This window comes from Gopherus flavomarginatus, chromosome 5 (genome assembly GCF_025201925.1).
Source record: "Gopherus flavomarginatus isolate rGopFla2 chromosome 5, rGopFla2.mat.asm, whole genome shotgun sequence".
Classification (NCBI taxonomy): domain Eukaryota; kingdom Metazoa; phylum Chordata; order Testudines; family Testudinidae; genus Gopherus; species Gopherus flavomarginatus.
In genome coordinates this window covers 7,953,591-7,979,010 of record NC_066621.1, presented here as the reverse complement: position 1 = coordinate 7,979,010, position 25,420 = coordinate 7,953,591, and the positions used below count along the sequence as shown (strand labels likewise).

At 43.5% G+C, this 25,420-nt stretch overlaps 1 protein-coding gene across 4 annotated transcripts in view; it reads right to left on the bottom strand.

Moving 5' to 3' along the window:
* Positions 1–784: 784 nt before the first annotated feature.
* The window catches only part of NGF (nerve growth factor), a 49,984-nt gene continuing 25,348 nt past the window's right edge, over positions 785–25,420 (bottom strand). The window contains exons 2-4 of one of the 4 annotated variants that reach the window (XM_050954393.1): positions 5,024–5,162; positions 2,847–2,948; positions 785–1,644 (exon numbers count right to left, since the gene is read on the bottom strand). In XM_050954393.1, coding sequence (XP_050810350.1) covers positions 904–1,632 — 729 coding nt within the window. In that variant the 5' untranslated portion in view covers positions 1,633–1,644; positions 2,847–2,948; positions 5,024–5,162 and the 3' untranslated portion in view covers positions 785–903. Of the gene's footprint in view, positions 1,645–2,846; positions 2,949–5,023; positions 5,166–25,420 lie in introns of all 4 variants that reach the window. The other 3 variants (XM_050954392.1, XM_050954391.1, XM_050954395.1) reach the window with 3 other exon arrangements.

The window sequence follows — 25,420 nt, the reverse complement described above, 5'->3', positions numbered from 1 at the left end:
ACCGTAGTGCTCCCAAGAGAGTGTGAGCAGAGAAACCATAAATGGGAGGGTTGTTTTTGGACCATTCGTACTGAAATATGGCCAAAAGATCTTTTTCTAGCTGCCTTAAAACATTTGCTCCCACATTAAGGCACTGTCGCCAAGATCCAGCTTTAAGTGAATGCCTACAGTTAAGTTTTACACCCCTGGAAACAGAGATTTCTGATTAAAAATATCATTAGCCCCATCAGTCTAGTACAACTCATAAATGATGCCATTATCAGACAAACATCTGCATCCTGGGTGAAGTCATAGTCTTCTTTTCTCTAACATAAGTTAGAGCTGGTTACTTTCATAATTGAAATATTTGGCAACTTTTTCAGGCACACTGAGAATTTTACTCTGAAATATCCATATTGGTATAAAACTATGGTGCATTGCCTCAACAATTCATAGGATCCTAATGACTGAGTAGAAGAATGGGGGTAAAACTAGCAATATTTCTGTGGGTTATTTCACACTCGCATGAGTTGGAGAACATAACAACATTCTGGAACAAGCCACAGATTTTCACACCAAAAGGGCAGGTTTTGCCTGTGAAAAATGGCTTTTTGTGAAAAAGAGGGGGGAGGGGGAGATGAAAAGTGCAAAATGTTTGTTTTTCATAGAACTGGTGAAAACAGCATTCTAATGGCCAAACTCTGTGGCTGACAAGGCAGGGATGAACATTTCCCCAAAAGATTGTTACGTCATTAAATTAAGTGTGCAACACACAAAGAGTTTCCAAAAGAGTTTAATAAATAGCGAGGTTCTTTCTTTACTGTATAAACTATAAATATATCATGCAGTCCTTATAATTTAAAATAATTTACAGGCTGAGGTAGGGGGGGATGGGAGGATGTGGGCATGAGTGTTTGTTCCATCTCAGGGTCTCACTGTTTTCCGGCTGAGCACGCACACACATGCGGTATCGATTCGGATAAATCTCCAGGCTGCTTGCTTGCCTTCCATTGTCAGTGCTTTGACAAAGGTGTGCGTGGTGGTGCAGTAGGAATTCCAGTGCTTAGCATCAATTCCCCGGCACCCACTGGAGACTGGCTTAGGGTCCCTGCATTTGGTTTCGAAAAAGTACTGCTTGAAAACATTGTTGTTAATGTTCACCTCTCCCAGCACTGTCACCTCTTTGCCTTTGATGTCAGTAGCTGTGGTTTTGTCTCCAACCCACATGCTGACACTGTCACAAACTGAGAATTCTCCCCGGTGCAGCACAGGATGAGCAGTCCGCTTGGTTCGAATAGTCCTATTAAGAGAATCTGCACTGTCCAGATACTCCATGTTCTGCCCATCCCCCAACACTGGAGGGGGCTGCGTACTGAACAGAACCCGAGGGGACCGGAATCGTCTCTTTCTGAAAAGCTTTGGATCCACAGTGATGTTTGCTGCCTGCCCAGCTTCTCTGCTGTCTACCTTCCCAGCAAGGTGATGAGCGGCCGTGTGTTGAGCTGCCTTGGGAATGTGATTTGCTTTAGTCCGAAGGATATTTGGAATGGTGGGTCCTGCAGGAAACCCCCATGGAGCATTGTCCTCTGACTTTGGTGCTGCCTGTATGCCGAGCAAAAAAGCTATAATCAGAGTGTAGTACAGCATGGACATTACGCTATGCACCTAGAATGAAACAAAAACTGAGGGTTACTACAAGTGACAGGGACGTGAACCGAAAGCACTTGTGCTACATGAAAAGTGCCCACTCTGACCTTGACGGGTATTTACTGATCTAATGCTGCTAATGACAATGAATTTGCTGGATATTTAGTACTGTAATGCTGATCATACAGATCTCATCAGGTATTCATGTGAGTCCCAGATGTTCTTCCAGAAAAGCTCATTCAAACAGCACTAATGTGCTTAATAAAGTGGTAATCCAAGGAAATAATGGCTGGATTATAATTAATTCCTTTGGTATTTGTTATTAGAACATTATATATGAAACACTTGTTTGGGGTTATTAATGTGGAGACCATAGGATAAGAAGGTATTCTCTGGAGTACGTATCTCCATTGATATTTTTCTCAAGCTCTTTGACAATGGCTACTGCCACTCTGGGACCATCTTGGCCACAGCACTGGGAGTTACGGGTAGCGAAACACCCTTCTTTATTCGGACAGTCATGAGCAAGTTCAAGTTCAAGACATCACTGAATAGAGAAACAAGGCCAGGGCTCGTCGCTCTGGAAGCTGGAGAATATGCACATCTGTTTGGGTGTGGAAAAAATGCAAAATCAATTTCTAAAAATTCTTCAAGAACAACGTTATGCCATAAATTCAGTGACAGTGAAAGCTGCATTAGGCAACACAGTCGTGTGTTAGGTAATGAATCAGTAGTAGGCATCCTATGAATAAGAAAGACATTTGAAACATAAACTGAAATTGCACTTAAGGGCAGACACTGGGTTTCCCCTGCAAAGCATTAATAAGTAGAGACAGGGCATAAACAGAACAAAAACTACCAAGCCAGACTCCTCCCCTGTCTCAGTGTCTCATTTTGCCTGACATGTTTCAGCTGCCTTGGATTTCACTGCATGTCCGGCAGGCACGCACTGACTGGACAAACATGATTTCACAGGGGAAAATTCAAACTCTGCAGTTTAGCTCTAATTTCCCATAATGTTTTAATATTTTTCTGGACATGGATCACTTATTACTAAAGCTCCCCCCTCCCTTTCTGCTCAGCCTTCCCTAGCCTAAAATTGGGAGGATTATTAGAGTACTTGTTAAGTTTTTATGCTTATGCTAAGACCGGGATCTCATGGAGAACTCAGGAGCCTATGAGGAAACTGCTATCTGAGATAAGAGCTGGATAGAACTAACCAGCTGAGTTTGTGCAGGACTGGATGATCTGATGGATTCAAGAAGCGAGCCGAAGATGCCAAATGGAAGGAGTTACTGAAGACGGTAATGATGCGAAAGTCCCTGCAATAAGGGGAGAGAGAGAGGCCAAGAGCCACTTTAGCAATTCTCAGTGCAGTGACCAAACTGGATTAAGTGGAGACTGAATGTTGGAGCGAGAGGCAGGTTTTGCTGCACTGAAAATCTTCACCATCCCAAACCTAACCTCATTTAGTAGGACCCGAGGCTGCCTTCTTCCCACATTCGGCTTGTGCTACACAGGCATCGTCTGTGTAAGGAAATAGAATTTGGAGGTGGGAGTAGCACTATAGCCATGTGAGTCTACAAGTAACCTCCAGTTCTCCAACTCAAATTAAAGTCAGATGGTTCACAACATCGCTAAAGAGTTTTCTTTTTTCAACAGAGATGTTATTGAAAAAGGTCTGCAGAACAAAATCCAGACGTAGTTTAAACACCCCCACAGCAGCCTCAACCAAATGTATTTACATATAGACCCTTTGTTTATACTTTCCTTCTATAGGAAAGAGCTTAGCGATGCCAATAAAAGCCTGTTTTCTGCTTTTGTGTGATTCAGAATTCACTAAAATGCAGCAACATGTAAAGAATGATTTATCTCCCTTCCTCCAGCTCTTTTATTACACAGTTACTAACATCATTGTAGTCTGTGCTTTAAACCTACGAACACAAAATTGAAACCATCTCCAATTTTTTTCCCCATCCCCCAACTTTACAATTGCATTGCTTCATATTTCTCTTCACTGTAGCAAGTACTGTGCAAGCAGCATGGTGTGAGGTAGGACTAACCAGGACAAAGCTATTTGTTTGGGGTTTTTGGTACACCTCTACCTCAATATAATGCTGTCTTTGGGAGCCAAAAACTCTTACTGTGTTATAGGTGAAACTGTGTTATATTGAACTTGCTTTGATCCACTGGAGTGCGCAGGCCCGCCCCCTGGAGCGCTGCTTTACTGCGTTATATCCGAATTTGTGTTATATCAAGTGGCCTTATATTGAGGTAGCGGAGTAGTTATTTTTTAAGCTTGAGAAAGCATTTTCAAAACTGGATCTCTCCATTTGTTTATGGGGAGTGGAAGATGAAGGATTAAAGCAATGTGTACCTCAATCACAGTTAATTGTATGTACAAAATAAATTTAAAGCCCAGGAGACCTTGAAGTGTGTGAAATATGGATTTGCTGTCTTACGTAAATGGCCATTCCACAAGGTTTGTTTGTTTCTGTTCATCTATTCACATGCTTAGTACATATGTGACCAGGGCTGCCCAGAGGATTCAGAGGACCTGGTGCAAAGCAATTCAATTTCGGGGGCCCCTTCCATAAAAAAAAGTTGCAGTACTATAGAATACTATATTCTCATGGGGGCCTGTGCAGGGCCCGGGGCTTGGGGCAAATTGTCCCACTTGCCCCCTCGCCCCAGGCAGCCCTGTATTTGACTCTTAAGTGCTGCTCTTTGAAAATGTGTGAAGTGTATGCCAAGTGCATCTGAGCTTCAGAGAGGTTTTACAGAGCTGCAACCTTTAGGCATGAAATTCAGGGACACCTCTTAGCAAATATAGCCATGTTGGCATCACAAACCTTTCAATACTAAAAATGTAAATACTGCAATGGAGAGTACTGCATAACAGATGTGACTTCAGAATGGCTCAGCTTCCATTATAATACAGTAATTAGTAAATATTTCCCACAAATGATGTAATTCTGCTAGAAGAAGGAAAGACTCAATGAAATTAAAAGGCAACTAATCAATTTTTTTTAATGATCTGTTTAGTTCACCTGGGAGTTTGCTGCTAGATGATATTGTTGAGGAAAATCACTTACTAAGAGTCATAACAAATTAGGTGCTTACAAAACTAAGAATATTAAGTGCAAATAAACTGACAAAAGTAAAAATGATAGGGTCTGTTGGTCTTCCAGCTTCAGAGTATAAACCGAGCACTCTTTGGGCTAAGAAAAAAAATCTGCTCTTTCGACACCTGGTTGTACAGTTGATCAAGTGTATTATTATTTATTTACTCTTCTACTTCTCCTCTGATGCAGTGGGTACAAGTCACTGCCGGAGACAGGAGGCTGGTGTAATTAGACTTGGTCTGTTTTGATATAGCAGTTACTACTGAGCTTACCTCTGTGTGCATTGAACGGAAAGCTGCTCCCAGGCAAGGTCTTTAGTGCCTCCAGACTCTGAGCTGAAGTTGGATGCAGCATGCCATCAGGCCAGTCTGACTGCACAGCTAAGAATCTCTGAACAATCTAGTCTGGGTTCTGCTAGAGGAATGAAAGTATCTGTGTCAATAATCATTCAGAAAATACGCTTTTCAAATAACCTTTCCCCATTGTTAGAAGGAGCACAGGAGCAAGACCTGGCAGGCAGGAAGCTCACTTGCAGGGCTCTTCGAACTATGATTTTTTTTTTGCTAATTTCATGGCATAGGAGATGTCTGAAGCACAGCACTCGATGACTCTGCGGGCACTGGCCTTGAAGAACAACAAAGCATGAAAGCACTTGCTTAACTTTAAGCACACGTATGCCACTGAAGTCAATGGAAAGTAAATTTTGGTCAGTTTAACTTATTCGGTGGCTGATTGTGCCAACCTCCCTCAGACTGCATCTGACCTTACTCTGCAAGTGGTCCATTCGGTTTCAATGTGGGTAAAGGTGGCAGAACTAGGCCCCGCTAGTGTGGGTGTGCTCAGTGAGAGGATCATCCACCTGGCACCAAGGCATTAAAGAAGCTTTAGAATTTTTTTTTAATCAAGTTATTTTTAAACTGAAATTTCATAGGCCAAATCCATGGAGTCAAACTATGCTTTTGGCTGCCCCTGCACAAGCCCCCTGTTTTCGTTAACAGGCGCTGCACATCAGGAAGTGAGGTTGTGGGATTTGGTTGATAGTGTGGTTCTTAAAAAATCAAGGCGGCAAGGTTACTTCTTATTAATAGTTTAACTGAAAATTTCCAAAGCACTTTTAGTATGGGGCTTGCACTAACTAAACCTGGGAGTAGCTCGGATAGCATCATGGTCTGTTGGAGCCTTTTGATTTGTCAGATGAAGGACCTTGCATCACTTTGATAAGATGAGGTGGCCAATGTCCAGATTCATTACTGTACGTAGATTATGGTCCACAGTCTACAGTATGGAGTTTGTTATAGAGAAAATTTCAGAATAAGGCAAATTACAATTACATGAATTTGTTAAGTTATATCAAAACCCTAAAAACAAAACTGTCATGCTACAGAACTGAGTAAATTATATTTTAGTAAGAATGTACTAGTAAAATAATAACCCTTTCAATGTAGCCTGTTAGTTTAGCAACACTAATGATAGAGTTATAAGATACATGCCACTGCCAAAAATAATCCAACAGTTTTTCCAACTGTTCTGCCACCCTAAGAAAACACTACTCAATTCCAACTGGCTGGTTATTTAACCACAAGAAAAAGTTTCATTTCAGCAGTTTTTTTCAAAGTTCTTTTACTCCATGCTTCCCGGATTCACCATCATGGCTGAATCCAGTAAATGATGCAGAGTCATTCAAATGATGCTGAAGACAGCACCTATCCATGTTTCCATTCTATATCCAATTCTCAGAGATTAATAGCATGTTAGATATACTGAAGCAAAACTTTCTTCAGAACTTGTCAGTTTAGATTTCTTTTTTCTAATTTAAAGATAGTGTAAGCCACTGCAACAAACATTTTACATGGAATCGCAAAATATACATTTTCCTTCTTTCGGGACCTTCTCTTACTCATGCACTAGTTAAAGAAGTAGCACGTTATAAATATATACAGCACTATTCACATAAGTTACAGAGAAACAAAGCACTTTACTACTTAAAAATAAAACAAAACAAAAAGAACCTCAGACAAATGGTTACTGGAAAAGTCATCAACCTAGATTTAAATAACCTTCTCTCTTCTTTTGTATCACATGTTAAGTCCTGGCTGCCCACCCTACAATAAAGGCACACTAGAAAAAAAGCAGAACAACATGAAATTAACAGTTTGCTAACAAGTATCGGGTTCTAGAGATGATGACCCATATTAAAGCACACAGAAGGAGACTCTCTTTTCACCTGGGAGACAGTAAGCAATGTGTGCAGGCAAAGCAAAACCTAACCTACACCACATAAAACAAAGGAATTCAGCTCCATTCTTCTTCTACTAATAGACATCTTACCTCACGTGCTCCAGGATCTGCTTATAAAAATAAAAAAGAACAAAAGGACACATTGCCCGGATGGAGGTTATTCAATACTTGAAATATATGAAATGAATGGCCCCTGTGCCTCCTCCAAGATGAATACCAGTGGTTAACATTATTGCCAAAATCTTTTCTTTTCCTTATGTATCAGACGGGGTAGCCGTGTTAGTCTGGATGTGTAAAGGCAGCAAAGAGTCCTGTGGCACCTTATAGACTAACAGAAGTTTTGGAGCATGAGCTTTCGTGGGTGAATACCCACTTCTTCACCCACGAAAGCTCATGCTCCAAAACTTCTGTTAGTCTATAAGGTGCCACAGGACTCTTTGCTGCTTTCTTTTCCTTGTTATGCTAAAAATACAAAAATCCATTGATTTCAATACATGTCTAGGAAATTGTTGTGTAGAATTATTCTATATAATCTGAAGAATCAGTAGATAGCCTTTAAGCACACGCACACACACAAAAAAGGGGTGGAATTTCTTGCAGGAATGTATGGAATTAACACCAATATCTGTGAAGATTACAGCGAAATATTGGCAGCTCTGACTTTTGCTAGAAATACAAGAAATAAATACATAAAAAAGGAAGTTCATCTTTCGTTAGATCTATAGTAAGTCAAACCCTTTCTGAAAACTACAAACCTTTTTCCAATGCCATTACAATGGGGAAACAATAGATACTCATGCAACATCAAAAGAATTCCTGTTCATGGTGTGACAAAGTTCCTCCTCTACCTTGGTGGGTCCTGCGCTTATTGGCAGATTTGCTCACCTCAGTGATCTTCCCCATAGTCTGGGTGTCTCCTGTGTCTGATCAGGAATTGGGAGGTTTGGGGGGAACCTGGGCCCACCCTCTACTCCGGGTTCCAGCCCAGGGTCCTGTGGATTGCAGCTGTCTATAGTGCCTCCTGTACCAGCTGCATGACAGCTACAACTCTCTGGGCTACTTCCCCATGGCCTCCTCCAAGCACCTTCTTTATCCTCACCACAGGACCTTCCTCCTGGTGTCTGATAATGCTTGTACTCCTTAGTCCTCCAGTAGCACACCCTCTCACTCTCAGCTCCTTGCGCCTCTTGCTCCCAGCTCCTTTCACGCACTTCCTCTCCTCTGGCTCCCCCCTGCCTGACTGGAGTGAGCTTTTTAAACCCAGGTGCCCTGATTAACCTGCCTTGATTAGCTGCAGGTGTTCTAATCAACCTGTCTGCCTTAATTGGTTCTAGCAGGCAGGGGCGGCTCCAGGCACCAGCACGCCAAGCGCGTGCTTGGGGCGGCATGCCGTGGGTGGCACTCTCCTGGTCGCCGGGAGGATTTCCGGTCCTGCAGCGCCAGTGGATTTCCCGCAGGCATGCCTGCGGAGGGTCTGCTAGTCCCACAGCTTCGGTGGACCAGCAGTCTGCGGGACCAGTGGACCCTCCACAGGCATGCCTGCGGGAGGTCCACCGAAGCCGTGGGACCAGCGGACCACGGGAGCAGTGGACCCTCCGCAGGCATGCCTGCGGGAGGTCCACCGGCGCTGCGGGACCGGCAGAGCGCCCCCCGCAGCATGCTGCCGTGCTTGGGGCGATGAAATGTCTAGAGCTGCCTCTGCTAGCAGGTTCCCGATTACTCTACTGCAGCCCCTGCTCTGGTCACTCAGGGAACAGAAAACTACTCATCCAGTGACCAGTATATTTGCCCTCTACCAGACTCCTTTACCCCACTGGCCTGGGTCTGTCACAATGGTTATAGAGATCCATTACTCTACTAACACAAAATACAGCACTGCAAGTTCAATACTATCTACCTCTTCTTCTTAGGAAATCCAGAGTGCATCAATACTCCAATAATATTAATGTTTGATTTAAACCCACTAAAAGAGAGAATTTGGAGTTTTATTTGTCACAAGTCCAGCTCTTTAGTGCCATTGTTTCCTGGTACACTGAATGATTTCACAAATATAAAATCTGGACTCAGGGCACCAGTGATACCTCAGCCTTACTGTGGAATGATGGGCAATACATACTTGGGTCTCCTGTGGCTAAGCTGGGAGCTAGAGGAGCTTTGTCACCTTCAAATCAGAATTTCCCTTCCTAGAATGTCCCTTTGGTGTTTATCAGAATCCTAATGTTGTATTTAATAGTATTTTTCTGTATAATTTTAACCGACTGACATTATAAACTCAGCTTTTATCACAAAATTATATTATATATGCTTGATGGTAACTGCCAAAACATCAACCAAGCGGTTGGATATAATGAAGGCTGGATTTCATGGGTATTTTTAAGCTTATGTTTAAAGTGGATTCATCTCGCTCTTTCATTAACTCAGTAACAAAGGTCAAAGGAGATGAAAACCTGGTATCTTAAATTTACTTGATACACATATAATTATGTTTCAAAAAGTCTTCTAGTGTTTCTTATTTCTGGTTCCATTTGACCATGACATCATGAACAAAGGACAACTTTCCACCAGGGAAATTCACTCTGGGGCTAACAAGAGCTCCACAGTACTCATCTCTCCCAAGGGACTTGAATCATTTTGAGTAAGAGAATCCCTGGGGTTAAGAGCAGATTCTTTTTTCCCACACCTATAGAATGAAGGAAACCAGCCGCTTTCTCCTTCACCACTAACCTAGTGCAATTTAGCTATTTTAGACTCAAAGGAATGTGAATTCTAGCAATTCAATTCCCAGCAGAAATTGCAGTCTCTCTACAGATTGCCTTGTTTCAATTATATAGAGCTCAGTCACCCACTTTTTTGAAAGCAAGAACAATCTGCCTGTTCTTTAATATATGGCACCCCAAAATGAGCCATATTGTGAGGCCAGGGGAAATTATTTGATGGCAATACCAAAACTGCTGGAAGTTTTAGCTGCTACTTTGTACAATATGTTCCCCTTCTGTATTAATCTACAGTCACCCAGCAGTTTAGTAACCATGGTCTGTAATCATTAGATTATAACTGTTACACTCTGATCTCTCTTACTGAATCAGTTAGTGCCTTAATGTGCATCACTCTCCCAGCTGCTCTCCCAATTGTCTAAATCCAATTTATTAATTGATAAATGAAATGTATCAGCTAAATAATGTTGTGCCACTTGCTTGAAAAATATTCAAAGTCAATAAATGTGTTAACCCTGAGTGTGCAAAAGCAGGATTGTGATAGCATTTCCCATTTATTACAAGATATCTGGACACAGATTCTTATTGATAATGTCTATAAACAAGCCTCTCCTGTCCTGAACAAGAAGCTACAGGATCAGAAGACGTGCCTTCAGAGCCAAACACGTTCAAATACAAATCACAGTCCAGTTAGCTTTTGCAGAACTGTCTATGTGATTTTACTGTTGATAGCAATTAATTCTTGCTAAAACATGAATTCTGACCAAAAAAGCCCTTCCATTACACTGTTAGAGACTAAAATGTGCTGTAAGTATTAACAGCTCATAATTCCCATCATGTCTGGTTGGAATGTGTTCTTGCTACACGGATTTTCCTTAAAGATTGCCATATTCCATTTTTCCTTTGAGGTTTCACCTCTTATGTTATGCAGCTCTGTAAAGAAGGTGATTTCATTGCTTTGTCATAGCCCATAATGCAAGACATGAAAGATCAGGAAAATATATAAAAATCTGGTTGTGCAATTGGTAATTAAAGCCATACTCCTATGTTACATTTTCTTCAGTGTGAACTGAAAACTAAGATGCAAACCTTAAGTTTATACAAGGACACCTATGAAAAACTCACATAATTGGTGGCCTGGTATTAAACTGTTGGGAGCAATAGCTGTGCGAAAGCAGACGGTTGCTGTTTGAGCTGAAGGAGGAGGTTCTCCCAAAAGTTCTGCAGAACCTTCTGACTTGCTGTTCATAAATGCCCCAGTGATTCTCTTCTGCTTCTAATTAGACCACAGTTTCCACCTTGAGTCTTCAGTTCTTGTCACACTATTTTGTGAATGGAGATTACATATATTTTTTTGCTCATCTGAAAGAGACCTTCTTTCTTTTATGTAGCAATATCTGATCATTTTCTTCACCCATGTTGTCTTAAGAAGATGCAGACTGTTCATACCTCTGGAGACAGCCCTCTGAACAGAACTGGCCAAAGGCTACTAGCAGGGACAGCTCTAGGCGCAGCGTTCCAAGCATGTGTTGGGGGGAACACTATTCAAGGGGCGGCGCTCTGGCCCTTTGAGGGGCGGCACTTTGCTTCCGCGGCGGCACTCCATTTTTTTGGTTTTTTTTTTTTTGCTTCATTGGCGGCAAAAAGCCTGGAGCCAGCCGTGGCTAGTAGATTTCAGAAACATCTAAACTACTCAGTTTTTTCACCTACACATTTCTTCTGTATGGATTTCCATCTCATTAACCGTAGGATTGGTGCCTTCTATTAGTTGGCTTTTGTGTGGTCTACGGTTGTGCAAAAGCCTTCTGCTGGTGGAACCAGCCAAAAGCCACATTTTTATGGGATTATAATAAAAATTATCTTGCATTTTCCACATGCATACCTGAGAGGCAAGTGAATCTTTTAAAGAGGGGCAAATAAAGGTCCAGAGAAGATAAAGGCTTGCTTTTTCAGAGATGTTTAGCACCCACAGCTCCAATTGTACCAGATTTATTATGGAATAATGTACCAGTTGGGCCATGGTTAACGTTACCAGTAACTTTCAATGCTAAGTCCTATTTTTGACCCATGGAAGGGAAGTTGGGTGATAGATGGGGGGTGTGTGTGAGATAGCTCAGTGGTTTGTGCATTTACCTGCTTAAACCCAAGGTTACAAGTTCAATCCTTGAGGGGGCCATTTGGGGAACTGGGGTAAAAATCTGGGGACTGGTCCTGCTTTGAGCAGGGGATTAGACTAGATGACTTCCTGAGATCCCTTCCCACCCTAATATTCTATGATTAGCAATGACAAAGCCAATATACTATATGTAAGCTCTGTTATCTGCCCAATTCTGACAGCCTATTGGGGTTCCCTGAATACTAACAAAGTTCAGTTATGATTGTAATTGTTTCACTGGATGAGGAGAAAATCTGCATAACATTAATTTGTTATGGGAAAAATAAGACTAAAGAGTTAGAACCTGCTTTGTTTGCATCTGAGGCATGTTCGCTGATTCTTAGTACAGCAACATTTTTCAAACACTGCAGCATGGCATTTAAATGGAACTGACTTACAGAACATTCAGCTGCATGTGTGGTGGGACAGAATTCTGAACAAAGCCATCAGGTCACAGGAGACCACTTAGGCCCTTTGGCCCTCTTAACCTGCTCATCACCATACAATATCTAACCTTTATGTGTGCAGACAAACATCATTAAAGTTAATTGGGACTACTAATGTGATGTTACTCAGTATGAGTAAATGCTGCAGAATCAGGTCCTATCTGAGAATAACACAAGGAGCAAGGAACATTATTTTTATCTTGGGCTCTTTTTTGGTGCAGATATGTTGGTAGAGAAAACAGAATTCAGCCTGCTAGCATGCACATTATCGCAGCTGTGCAATAAAACCAGATCTCCCACATTACAAGGGAAAATATAACTAATATCCCAATCAAAAGTAACAGTAAGATTCCATTCTACAGAAAAATAAACCTAGCCGCATGGGTTATGTTCTAGTCCTATGCAAGACACTATTTGGAATGCCTGTTTGTGTCATTTCTGAAACAATACTTTAAGGAAGATGGCAGATTTTTGGGCCAGGTAAAAATGAATAAATACTTAAATAAAAACCACAAGTGGTTCAAGCATGTCTTAATGATTAGAAAAATTCAGATGTGCCTTGAATTTATTAACTGATGTGTACGTCTCCAAATGTAAAGTGTACTTCTCCGACTCCTAGTCACTGCTGAGTCATAAAATCATAGAAACGTAGAGCTAGAAGGGCCCTCAAGAAGCCATCAAGTCCCGCCCCCTATGCTAACGCAGGACCAAGTAAACCTGGACTGCACTAGTCATGCTCCCTAGAACTTACAAACACAAAGGCAGACAGGTAAAGGTCTGGGTGCACTGGGGATCCCAAAGGGAGGTATAACTGGGAGGTGAGTCTTCAGTATTGGTGGATCACTTCATTTGGGCATTTTCAAACAAGTGACTCACTTAGGAAGGCTCAGAATTACTAGAGGGTGGTAATCCAGTAGAGATAGGTGTTGAGAAAAGGGAACAAGCAGGGTACAGTGACTTGCATCCATGAGGGGGAAGTGATAAATGAGATGAGGGAGGGAGGCCACAGTGGAGCTGTGCAGGGCTTTGATAGTGAGAATGTGTTTAGCATGGGAAGCCCACGTTAGGGGCCAGAATGGGAGGGCTTGACACAGTAGGAGGAACAGGCAGAACAGTAAAGTGGGAGCTGCATTTTGATGGACTGGTGGGGTCTGATATGGTCATCGGGGAGATTGGAGAGGAGGAGGCTTTAGTAATCAGAATGAGAGGACATGGACAGCCACCCTTGCTGTCAGGACAGAAGAAGGGATGGATAGGCTATGGAGAATTTGGACATGACCTGGATGTTTGGGCAGAATAAGAAGACAGAATCAAAGATGACCCCCCAATTGTAAGCTCGAACAGCCAAGTGGATGCGGGACCAACAGTGACAAGATGGGAATGTTTAAGAGGAAAAATAAGGAGTTCAAATTTAGCCATATTAAACTAGAGTCATTAGCAAGCTATCCAAGTGACGATGCCAGGGAGATACCTTGCTGAAAGACAGCACTGGGCAGACGGACACAAACCCAGAGAGAAAAGCTGGTTTGAGAGTGACCAGCTATGAGATAATAGTTGAAGCCATTTGAGTGGATGGGTATCAGCCCTGATGTTTGACTGGGAAGAGATTGTCAGAGCCCAAGTCCTTTCACAGAAGTGGGTGAAAGTTGGAATAGAAAGGATCCAAGCTGGAATTAGAGGTGAGTGAATGGAGGCAAGATTTGTAAAAAACCTGTTGCCTGAAGGGAGCTGGAGTAATGACTCTGTCCAATATCTATCCGGGTACCTACTACCCATTCAGTGTACAGTCAGACCCCAACACTATATATCTGATTGTCACAAGTAATTCTGGCAGTGGGCTTCAGAGTGACACAGCTGGTTAGAGTCAGAAGCAGGCCACCAGTGGGGGTAGCAAACATTTTAAGTTGCCCATGATACAAGTTTAAGAAGCTTTTTTTGGGCCTGATCCTGCTTTCATACCATTTTTACATCCATAAAATTCCACTGACTTTAATGGAGTTACTCCTGATTTACACCTATGCAAGTGAGGTCAGAATTAGGCCCCTTTTTTGTCAACTATTTCTGCTGTAGGAGAACAGGAAAATGCCCTGCTTATCCTCAAACAGGGCGGTTTGGCCTCTCCTAGATATAAAACTAAAACCTCAGTAACATTACATTCCACAGTCATCCAATTTTTGCTTAATATTACCCAACACAGTGAAAACCACTAGGAAATGTGCATCTCAGAAATTCTCACTTATGACTCTGACTTTGTTAATAAGGGGAGGATGGCCACAAGCTCATCTCCAATACAAATATTTTAACAATGTATGTAAATTAGTGATAAAATGTAACTTCAAGCACTGAAAAGCCGGAAGGTCTGGGGAAGCGTGGAACCATGCTGACTAAGAATGGCATCATAATGACTGGGTCGTACCTTCGGTAAGATCAAGCGAAGTATATAAAAAAAGAACTTTGCGCTCATTTCTCAGACTATCAGCAAGTTATCATCTAGTGCAGGGGTAGCCAAACTTCCTGACCCTGCGAGCTGCATATGATAACCCTCAGAAGTTTGAGCGCCGCAAGACACGCACAACCTGCCCTGTGGGACAGCACATGCTGGGGCTCAGGGCTACAGCCCTGAGACCACCTCCCCAGAGGGCAGAAGCCCCCTGGTCCCACCACCTCCCTGCAGGGCAGAAGCCCCAAGCTCCCCCTGCCCAGTCTGGTGGGTGGAGAATGGGGGCTAGGGGGAGGGCTCCACGAACTGCACTTTAACTGCAAAGACCCACACGTGGCTCACAAGCCACTGTTTGGCCACAGCTGATCTAGTGCATGTGTTACAGTGCCTGTGGGATACCACTTGTCTTTAGCCCTTCTTACTAATATGTCTCCAATGCTGTAATGTTCCACGAGTGGTTCCACAGGAAGGTGATACCTTTGGGAATAATACATTGCAATGTCTCTTCCTATGCTGCAGTATCATTCTGCACAGTTGTAGAAGGACGGGCGGCAGATCTACTTCTAGACGTCAGGTTCAAATCCAGCACAGACAGTGAGGATCAAACAGGTATTATCAGCTGGCTGTTTGATCAGTGAGTTTGCTGTCTGGTTCATAGGGGTTAAGGAAGACCATGCTAGCAATCTCATTGCACTCACTGCCATTGTTGGCTCACACAAATGCAGGCTAGGGAATTCTGGTGGGAGAATGTGCCGATGTATGAGAGTACCCTCATATTTATGGGTGTCTTTGGGATCAGGGCTCTCTACGGTTTCTCCCCATCTAGAGCACATATTCATGAGGCTTTCTAATAACCAACAATTGTCTAGAGAACTGATTTCCTTTTAGTAACAACACATGACCTTTAGAATGCTGCCCCAGTTAAGGGTTTCCAATGGGACTGAGCTGTCACTGACAGTCCTGAGGGTTAGCAGGGTGATAAAAGCGCACAAAGTTGCCCTGACAGAGATAAAATTATCTAATTTAGATAACTAAGACAAAATGGCTTACACAGAACAAATGTTACTAAAATTAGTCATGTCATTCCAAGGTGCCTTTAAACACAGTGAAGGAAAAATGAGTTAATAGTCACTCATGAGACTGGTGGGAAGTTTCTCTGAAAATAAAGGACGGCAAAATATCAGAGGGAATGTGAGGCTCAAGACACAAGGGCCCTAATTCTCGGTAAGTCAATGGACTCAAAAGGTTTAAAGCTGGTATGATGGAGTGGTGAATCAGGCCGAAGATGCCCAAAACTCTGGGCTGCAAAGCATTAGCTGAGCATACAGTTGTAGAATGATCATAATAATAGCCACAAATCAAACCTAAAGCTAATGATTGACACATGATGACTAGCTTGGAATCTTCCATTGCAGACTTCGGTTTATGGATGAGTGTTTTATTGGAATTTTGGGTTTCATAAAACTTACTGGCACAAGGCACTGACTGAAAGAGGCTAAACCCTCACACAGAGGCCTCAGGCACTGACTGACTGGAAAATCACAGCTGAGGATTCAGGGTGAAATTCACTCCATGAATGTGAAGCCTTCCTATTTGGGGTGGATGGGAAATGAAATTCACTGCCCGCACCAAACCCAGGGCTAGGGTGCAGGGCTGCCATGCAGCTACCACCCTAGGCACAGGAACAGCATCATAAAGTTCACTTTTTGTTAGCAATAAAAAAGAGATGTCAGTTTATACCACAGGGCATAGGGAGGTCTCTAAAAAATCTGTTACCTGCCTGAGATCAGTCGTACTTTGTGGAGCATGTAACATGGAAACAGAAGTGTTTGTATAAAATAAAAACTGGGAAAATAGAGCTGGGTGAATAACTGACTTTTTGCTTTAGTAGCAGTTCTGAAAAATCAGGAAAACTGTTTGACCTGATCAGAATCCGAAACTTTCAGAGTTTTCAGTCAATTGAAAAAGTCAATTTTGGATCAAACAAAATGCTTGTTTCTGAGTATTTTCAAGAGCTAAATTCACAAACTGGCCAGAGGAGGAGGAGCTTGTACTGCCCCCCCCCCACTCCACCTTTGACCCACTGGTTTGGGAACTCGCCTGTGATGTGAGGAACATGGGTTCAAACTCCTACTCTGCAACAACAATGTGGACTCAGGTCTCCCCTGTTCGAGGTGAATGCTCCAACTCCCAAGCTATTGGGTATTCTGGGGCAGGTCTCGCTCTCAATCTCTTCAGTTGAAGCTGTTCAACTTTATATAAATAATATTAATTGGGGCAGGGGAATTCAGAACCTTATTTTTTTCCCCAACATGCCCCATCTCCAGTGAGTGCCCTAACCATTAGGCTCCAGAATAACTGTCTCTGCCTCGGTGACTATTTGAGATTATCGGGAATGGGGGCGGGGCCAGCTCCAGGCACCAGTGAAGGAAGCAGGTGCCTGGGGCAGCCAACAGAAAGGGATGGCACTCTGTCCGTTAGCGAGGCGGCACATCTGGGTCTGCGGCGGATCCTTCAGTCCCTCTCGTCCTCTTCGGTGGCAGCTCAATTGCTCTGCTTCAGTCTTTGGCAGCAATTCGGTGGCAGGTCCTTCAATCGGGTTTGACTTTTTTTTTTCTTTGCCGCTTGGGGCGGCGAAAAAGCTGGAGCTGGTCCTAGATGGGGGAAGCACGAACACCACAACCTTCAACTCCTCCTAAGTCACCATGTGAATCGAGATTGAAAATTGTTTTTGTCCTAAGCTACTCAGTGAATGTGTGCCAAATTTGTGAATAGTTTCAAGTTGACCAAAATGCATTTTTTGGCAAATAAACTATTTGTCCAAAATATTTCGCCCAGTTCTGCAGATAAGTCATGATCAGAATCTCTTAGGCAAACAGATTCCATCATTGTAAGATTTCTCCAAAACGTTATTTTAGAAAAACATTCTTCAAACACACACAACCTCCAGGAAATGCTGACATAATCCTAGTGGTATTTAATGATTTTTTGTTGTTGTTTCAATTCTTAATTCTCCATTCAATCTTTATCCAAACAAGGAATTTTTAACTCCTACCAGAGTCACTCATAAATTTCCCTATGCTTTTACATTTTGTAAAAGCCACAGAAGTTTTTCAACAGGATGGGAATTCTATTCCATGTGATCATTATTACACTTGTTTGTAATTGGCAACTCAAAGAAGAAAAATAGATCAGCAGTGAAACAGAGATCAGAATTTGCAATGTAGGCGGCGGCCCTACAAAATCAGAAGCTAGATATCAGAGGAGTAGCCGTGTTAGTCTGGATCTGTAAAAGCAGCAAAGAATCCTGTGGCACCTTATAGACTAACAGAAGTTTTCGAGCATGAGCTTTCATGGGTGAATACCTGCTTTGTCAGATGCATGCATACTTGTACATATTCTTGGTGTGAAGTTTGAGCCCATTCTAGAGACTGTATCCCAATAATTTCAAAGCAACCGTTCACCAGCATACTCAAAGCAATTACTCCATCTGGTAGCTGTGCTTTTCTTTTGGAAAATTAAGATTTTATTGCTTCAGTTTAATCCAGGAAAAAAGGTATTTTTTTAGGGATTTCATGTTGGTTTTTGGCGACCTCCAAATTATCACAGATGAAAGGCAAATGTTCCCTGTCTCTGCACAAACAAGCCCCATTTAAATCTGATGCAATTTTGAAATGACCAGTTGTGAACTCCTAAGAATAGGGGTTATAGCTGAATTACCCACAAGAAAACGACAACCTTGAAATGCTACCAGAATAAAGTATAATCTGTATTACAATTGTAATGTTCTGTGGAGCCATAAGCAGTTCCTCATGAGAATGAGGCTCTCCTGCCATGTTGAGTAGTCCACCAAGAAAAACATCAGATAATAAAAGCAATTTGTACTGATGCTTTGGCTCTTCTAGTCATCATCAGAAAGAAAACAAGCAAAAAATGTTCAGTTTTGAGTTCTCTGCTTGCAGTATATGAGCAGAGCCACTGAAGTGCTCTCTAGATAGAGGCAGAGGCACATTGCGCATATGGTGTTCCCAGAATTCATGCTTATGTGACTTTGTAGTTTGCATGTTTTTGCTACCATGAAGATGTGGGATTTGCATAGATCTGAAGACATTTTTTAAAAAGCCCCATACCTCATTTTTTTTGTCAGTATTCTACCCTGGACTGTCTTTACATTGCTCCTTTGTCTTTGATTAATTATCAGCAGAGTATACCACTGTCATTTCTGTCTCTGTAAATCTGCAGGATTTGTTTGTGCAGCTCATGCTCTTACTTGGCACTGTTCTTGCATTTTTTCCACTTTGCCCTCAAGTGGTAGGAAATGCAAATGAACAGATTCTACGTGGCCCTTACTCTGGTGCTAGATGAGGGAGTAAGGAAGGGAAATTCTTTCCCCAATCTGCATCATCCATTGCAGGGCCAAGCTAGATGGCAGACCGTGTTCCCTGGTGATCCTCAGGTAGGGTGACCAGATGTCCTGATTTTATAGGAGCAGTTCTGATATTCAGAGCTTTGTCTTGTATAGGCACCTATTACCCCCAACCCCATTCTGATTTTGCACATGCTATCTGGTCACCCTTCCCTCAGGGCTGTTTTCTCTACTTGTTAGCTAGGATGTGTGGCAGCCAAAGGAGCAGGGACATTGCTCCATGCCACCCCCAACCCCAGCACAAACCAGTGGAGGCAGAAGGCTGCATGCCTCCAAGGGGTGTAGCAGCGCAAACACAGAACTCCACACTGGGAACTCTGGGAGACATTGGGTATCACAGTGGTTCTTCTGGGGCAGTACAGAGCTGTAGCTCCCCTGCCTAAATGGCAGTCTGGACCTTGAGTGTAACGACTAGATTGTTGTGAGACCTGTCCAGTTTGCTGGGCAGCACACTCAATAGTCAGGCATCAGTTACTTGCCAGTATGAAATTTACCTCTAGGAACATGTAAAACAATCCTCCAGACCTTAAAGAGCCCTGCTCCAACTACACCACCCAGCTCCTCCCCTGACTCTGCGCCCCTTTCTTGGGCTGCATTTTCAAGCTTCCTGCGCTCTGTCCAAGTATCTCCACTGACAAATGCCCTTCGGCTCCAGCCCTTGTACTTCGCTCCATGCCCACCCACAACGTTTGAGAAAGCCTCTCCTTCAATGTTGGCCAAGCTCCCTCCTCCTTTCACACACTGGAACATCTCTTCTGTGAAGAGTTCCTGCTCTGCTGACCAATCTCCTCCTGTCCTGCACTCCCCTGTTTTCTGGTGCTTTTAGGCTACAAGGTCTTTGCTGGAGGGACTCACTTGTTCTCCTTGTACCCAGCACACAATGTAATGTACAACTGTGGTGTTCTACACATGGCAGAAACCACACAGTCAGACGATAAGTCACTAAATGTGTCTTCATTTTCACAGTGAAATAACTTCATTCAGGAAGATTCTTGGGTCCCATTGGGATGTAACGAGAACCTGACAGTGAACCCAGTCAGGCCAGAAATACTCAGCCCTACTTTCTTCGCTGGTGGAAATCCCAATACCATGTGAAAGTGTCAGGCCACACAGAGGCAAGCAGGTGCTGCCCAGAAATCCAGCTTCCAGGGAGGAAGGAACATTTGAACTGAATTCATATCTTACCTGGGGTTGTGGGCTCTTGGGAGTGGACCCAGTGTGGAGTGGGAGTTCTTTCTGTATCATGTCTGAGCTTGAGGGAAGGGAGCAGCGCCAAGCCTTTCATGGCAAGAGGGTTACTCACCCACCAAGAACATTAGGAGGAGTTTGAAAAGGGGCTTACTCTGAATCAGAACTCAAACTACAATTGTTGGGGCCTGAGAAATACTGATCTACACAGGTGCAGAGGGGGTGCAAACTGTGACTATTATGATATAGGGTGAGGTTATACTAATGTGACTAATGTACACCTATGCTGAGCCCTGCTGCCTGATGGTCAGCATTGACCTCAGGAAGGGTTTTGTTTTTTCACTAGTAGATTTTGGGGAGTTTCTGTCCAGCTCTGCTGATCCCACATCAACTCTCTGCAAAGGATCAGATGAAATGCTCTTTAGAGAGATGGCCCAATCCTCATTTACATTAAGGCTACTTTTACATTGTTGCCCACTATAAGGCAATATAAAGAGGTCTTAGTGTAAATGAGAATCAACTTCTGCTTACAAACAGGAAATGTTTCACTGTTTATAAGGGCTTGGACTACCCTGTCATCCTCGATATCCTTACAAATCTACAGTTGACAATAGAGGTTCCTGGTAGCAATAGACTCATAGACTCTAGGACTGGAAGGGACCTCGAGAGGTCATCGAGTCCAGTCCCCTGCCCTCATGGCAGGACCAAATACTGTCTAGACCATTCCTGATAGACATTTATCTAACCTACTCTTAAATATCTCCAGAGATGGAGATTCCACAACTTCCCTAGGCAATCTATTCCAGTGTTTAACTACCCTGACAGTTAGGAACTTTTTCCTAATGTCCAACCTAAATCTCCCTTGCTGCAGTTTAAGCCCATTGCTTCTTGTTCTATCACTGGAGGCTAAGGTGAACAAGTTTTCTCCCTCCTCCTGATGACACCCTTTTAGATACCTGAAAACTGCTATCATGTCCCCTCTCAGTCTTCTCTTTTCCAAACTAAAGAAACCCAATTCCTTCAGCCTTCCTTCATAGGTCATGTTCTCAAGACCTTTAATCATTCTTGTTGCTCTTCTCTGGACCCTCTCCAATTTCTCCACATCTTTCTTGAAATGCGGTGCCCAGAACTGGACACAATACTCCAGCTGAGGCCTAACCAGCGCAGAGTAAAGCAGAAGAATGACTTCTCGTGTCTTGTTTACAACACACCTGTTAATGCAACCCAGAATCACGTTTGCTTTTTTTGCAACAGTATCACACTGTTGACTCATATTAGGCTTGTGGTCCACTATGACCCCTAGATCTCTTTCTGCCATACTCCTTCCTAGACAGTCTCTTCCCATTCTGTATGTGTGAAACTGATTGTTCCTTCCTAAGTGGAGCACTTTGCATTTATCTTTATTGAACTTCATCCTGTTTACCTCAGACCATTTCTCCAATTTGTTCAGATCATTTTGAATTTTGACCCTGTCCTCCAAAGCAGTTGCAATCCCTCCCAGTTTGGTATCGTCCGCAAACTTAATAAGCGTACTTTCTATGCCAACATCTAAATCGTTGATGAAGATATTGAACAGAGCCAGTCCCAAAACAGACCCCTGCGGAACCCTACTTGTTATACCTTTCCAGCAGGATTGGGAACCGTTAATAACTACTCTCTGAGTACGGTTATCCAGCTAGTTATGCACCCACCTTATAGTAGCCCCATCTAAATTGTACTTTCCTAGTTTACCTATAAGAATATCATGCGAGACCGTATCAAATGCCTTACTAAAGTCTAGGTATATCACATCCACCGCTTCTCCCTTATCCACAAGGCTCGTTATCCTATCAAAGAATGCTATCAGATTAGTTTGACACGATTTGTTCTTTACAAATCCATGCAGGCTATTCTTTATCACCTTACCACCTTCCAAGTGTTTGCAGATGATTTCTTTAATTACTTGCTCCATTATCTTCCCTGGCACAGAAGTTAAACTAACTGGTCTGTAGTTTCCTGGGTTGTTTTTATTTCCCTTTTTATAGATGGGCACTATATTTGCCCTTTTCCAGTCTTCTGGAATCTCCCCTGTTTCCCATGATTTCCCAAAGATAATAGCTAGAAGCTCAGAAACCTCCTCTATTAACTCCTTGAGTATTCTAGGATGCATTTCATCAGGCCCTGGTGACTTGCAGGCATCTAACTTTTCTAAGTGATTTTTTACTTGCTCTTTTTTTATTTTATCTTCTAAACCTACCCTCTTCCCGTAAGCATTCACTATATTGGACATTCCTTCAGACTTCTCAGTGAAGACCGAAACAAAGAAGTCATTAAGCATCTCTGCCATTTCCAAGTCTCCCGTTACTGTTTCCCCCTCCTCACTGAGCAGTGGGCCTACTCTGTCCTTGGTCTTCCTCTTGCTTCTAATGTATTGATAAAAAGTCTTCTTGTTTCCCTTTATTCCCATAGCTAGTTTGAGCTCATTTTGTGCCTTTGCCTTTCTAATCTTGCCTCTGCATTCCTGTGTTATTTGCCTATATTCATCCTTTGTAATCTGACCTAGTTTCCATTTTTTATATGATGCCTTTTTATTTTGTAGGTCACGCAAGATCTCGTGGTTAAGCCAAGGTGGTCTTTTGCCACATTTTCTATCTTTCTTAACCATCGGAATAGCTTGCTTTTGAGCCCTTAATAGCGTCCCTTTGAAAAACTGCCAACTCTCCTCAGTTGTTTTTCCCCTCAGTCTTGATTCCCATGGGACCTTACCTATCAGCTCTCTGAGTTTACCAAAATCCGCCTTCCTGAAATCCATTGTCTCTATTTTGCTGTACTCCCTTCTACCCTTCCTTAGAATTGCAAACTCTATGATTTCATGATCACTTTCACCCAAGCTTCCTTCTACTTTCAAATTCTCAATGAGTTCCTCCCTATTTGTTAAAATCAAGTCTAGAACAGCTTCCCCCCTAGTAGCTTTTTCAACTTTCTGAAATAAAAAGTTGTCTGCAATGCAGTCCAGGAACTTATTGGATAGTCTGTGCCCCGCGGTGTTATTTTCCCAACATATATCTGGATAGTTGAAGTCCTCCATCACCACCAAATCTTGGGCTTTGGATGATTTTGTTAGTTGTTTGAAAAAAGCCTCATCCACCTCTTCCACCTAATTAGGTGGCCTGTAATAGACTCCCAGCACGACATCACCTGTGTTTTTTACCCCTTTTAGCCTAACCCAGAGACTCTCAACACTTCCATCTCCTATGTGCAGCAGGATCTTCACAAAATATGATTTGGCTGAGAGCTTTAGTATCAACTAAGGAAGAAGGATAGTTTCAACTCTAGCTCTTACATGTTTATGGTAACTTTTAAAAACTATTTTATTTGTTACATTCTGGGAACAATCGGGGTCACACTTGAAGCCAGTCCCCATGCATACGTAAGGGGACTGTTGGCTTAGTGGGGTTTTTGGTTGGCCCTCTCCCAGTACCAAGGGAAAGGGCCAATGGGAAATCAGAAGCCTGAGACTCCCCAGGGCCAATGGGGAGAGGTCAGTGCTCCAGGTCAGCCCGATTAACAGGGCAGACAGGCCAATGAGGGAGTCAGGAGCCTGGGGTCCCATCCTTCGAGTGCGCTGGAGCTGCCTGGGGCAGCACAGGGCTGAGCTAAGGGGAAAGCAGGGGCTGGAGCTGGGCCGGGGGCAGAGCCAGAAAGGAGCAGCCCAGAGAGCAGAGCTGGGCCGGGAGCAGAGCTCCGCCGGCCAGAGGGGCAGCCCGGGGAGCTGCGCTGGAGGCAGAGCCGCAGCCGCGCTGAGGCAGGAGTTGGGGCCGACCGGAGCCGAGTGTGGTGAGCAGCTGGGAAGCGCGAGGGGGGACCCCAAGCAGAGGGCCCAGTGCAGGGCGAGGTCACCAGCCAAGGGGTCTCACAGGCCGGACTGGGAGAGGGCAATGCTGGGGGAAAGGGCCCTGCCAGCTAGAGCCTGAGGGCAGCCCTGAGTTGCCAACGTTCTGGCCAAACAAAACCAAAAACCGAACACCTTTGCCCCGCCCCTTCTCTGAGGCCCTGCCTCACTCACTCCATCTCCCCACCCCACCCCCACTCACTTGCTCATTTTCACTGGGCTGGGGAGGGCCCTTTCTCAACCAGGTGTTTGGCTGAAAACTGGCAACCCACCCACAGCGTCCCTGCCTTTTTTTGTTTATTGGTTGCTGTTAAATCAATCGTGTTTGCTTTGAACTCTATGTAATGAGCAGTGGTTGGGGACGTGGCCGGGGTGGAGAGAGCACCCCGCCATGGGGACACCCTAGCTGCTGTCCTAAGTGACCACAGCGAGACGGGAGTCCAGCCCCCCAGGGATCCTGGGCCTGGTCTTGTCAGGGTTACGAGGACTCTGCCTCACCGGAGGGAGGAAAGAGACTCTCGATGGCAGGCAGGCTCCTGGGTAAAGGGAATGGGAGAGAGGACTCAGATTCTTTTGCTAGCCAATTCCACAAGGGTGGTGTCCAGGCCAGGGAAGTTTCCCAGGATAGCAAGACCATTCCTTCGCTTACACGTGTTAATCTGTTTCCTGGGTTTTGCAGTTCAGTGGATTGAGCACTTGCTTCCTCACACTGCACCTCCAGTATTGGTTACACAGTTATGGTTAAAATCTCCACTGTGTCTCCTTCTCACTCACTTTAGTTTTCTGAAACCTTTGCCTTTGTTGCCAAACTTTTGCATGCTTGGACTCTGCCTGAGGGGAGGGAGTAATGGGGTTGGGCTGAGGGAGTTATACCAGTTTTCCACTGATTGCTAGCAATCTACACAAATTCCTGCAGGGAAAACATCATCTGGAAGTGGAATGGAGCATTTTGAAGTAAATCAGAATGCTGGCTTGAATGCTTGGTAGCTTCTTCTGTTCCTGTTTATAGGAATGAAACCCAAAAGGATGTTACTAAGACTTTTTATTCTATATAGGGAAGCCACATATTTCTCCTCTGAGTTGATTATAGACTCTATCACTTTTGACAACCCTTCGGCAAATACACGAAATACTTGAAAAATACATGGTTTCAGAGTAGCAGCCGTTTTCCTGTTCTTTTTCTGAAAAATA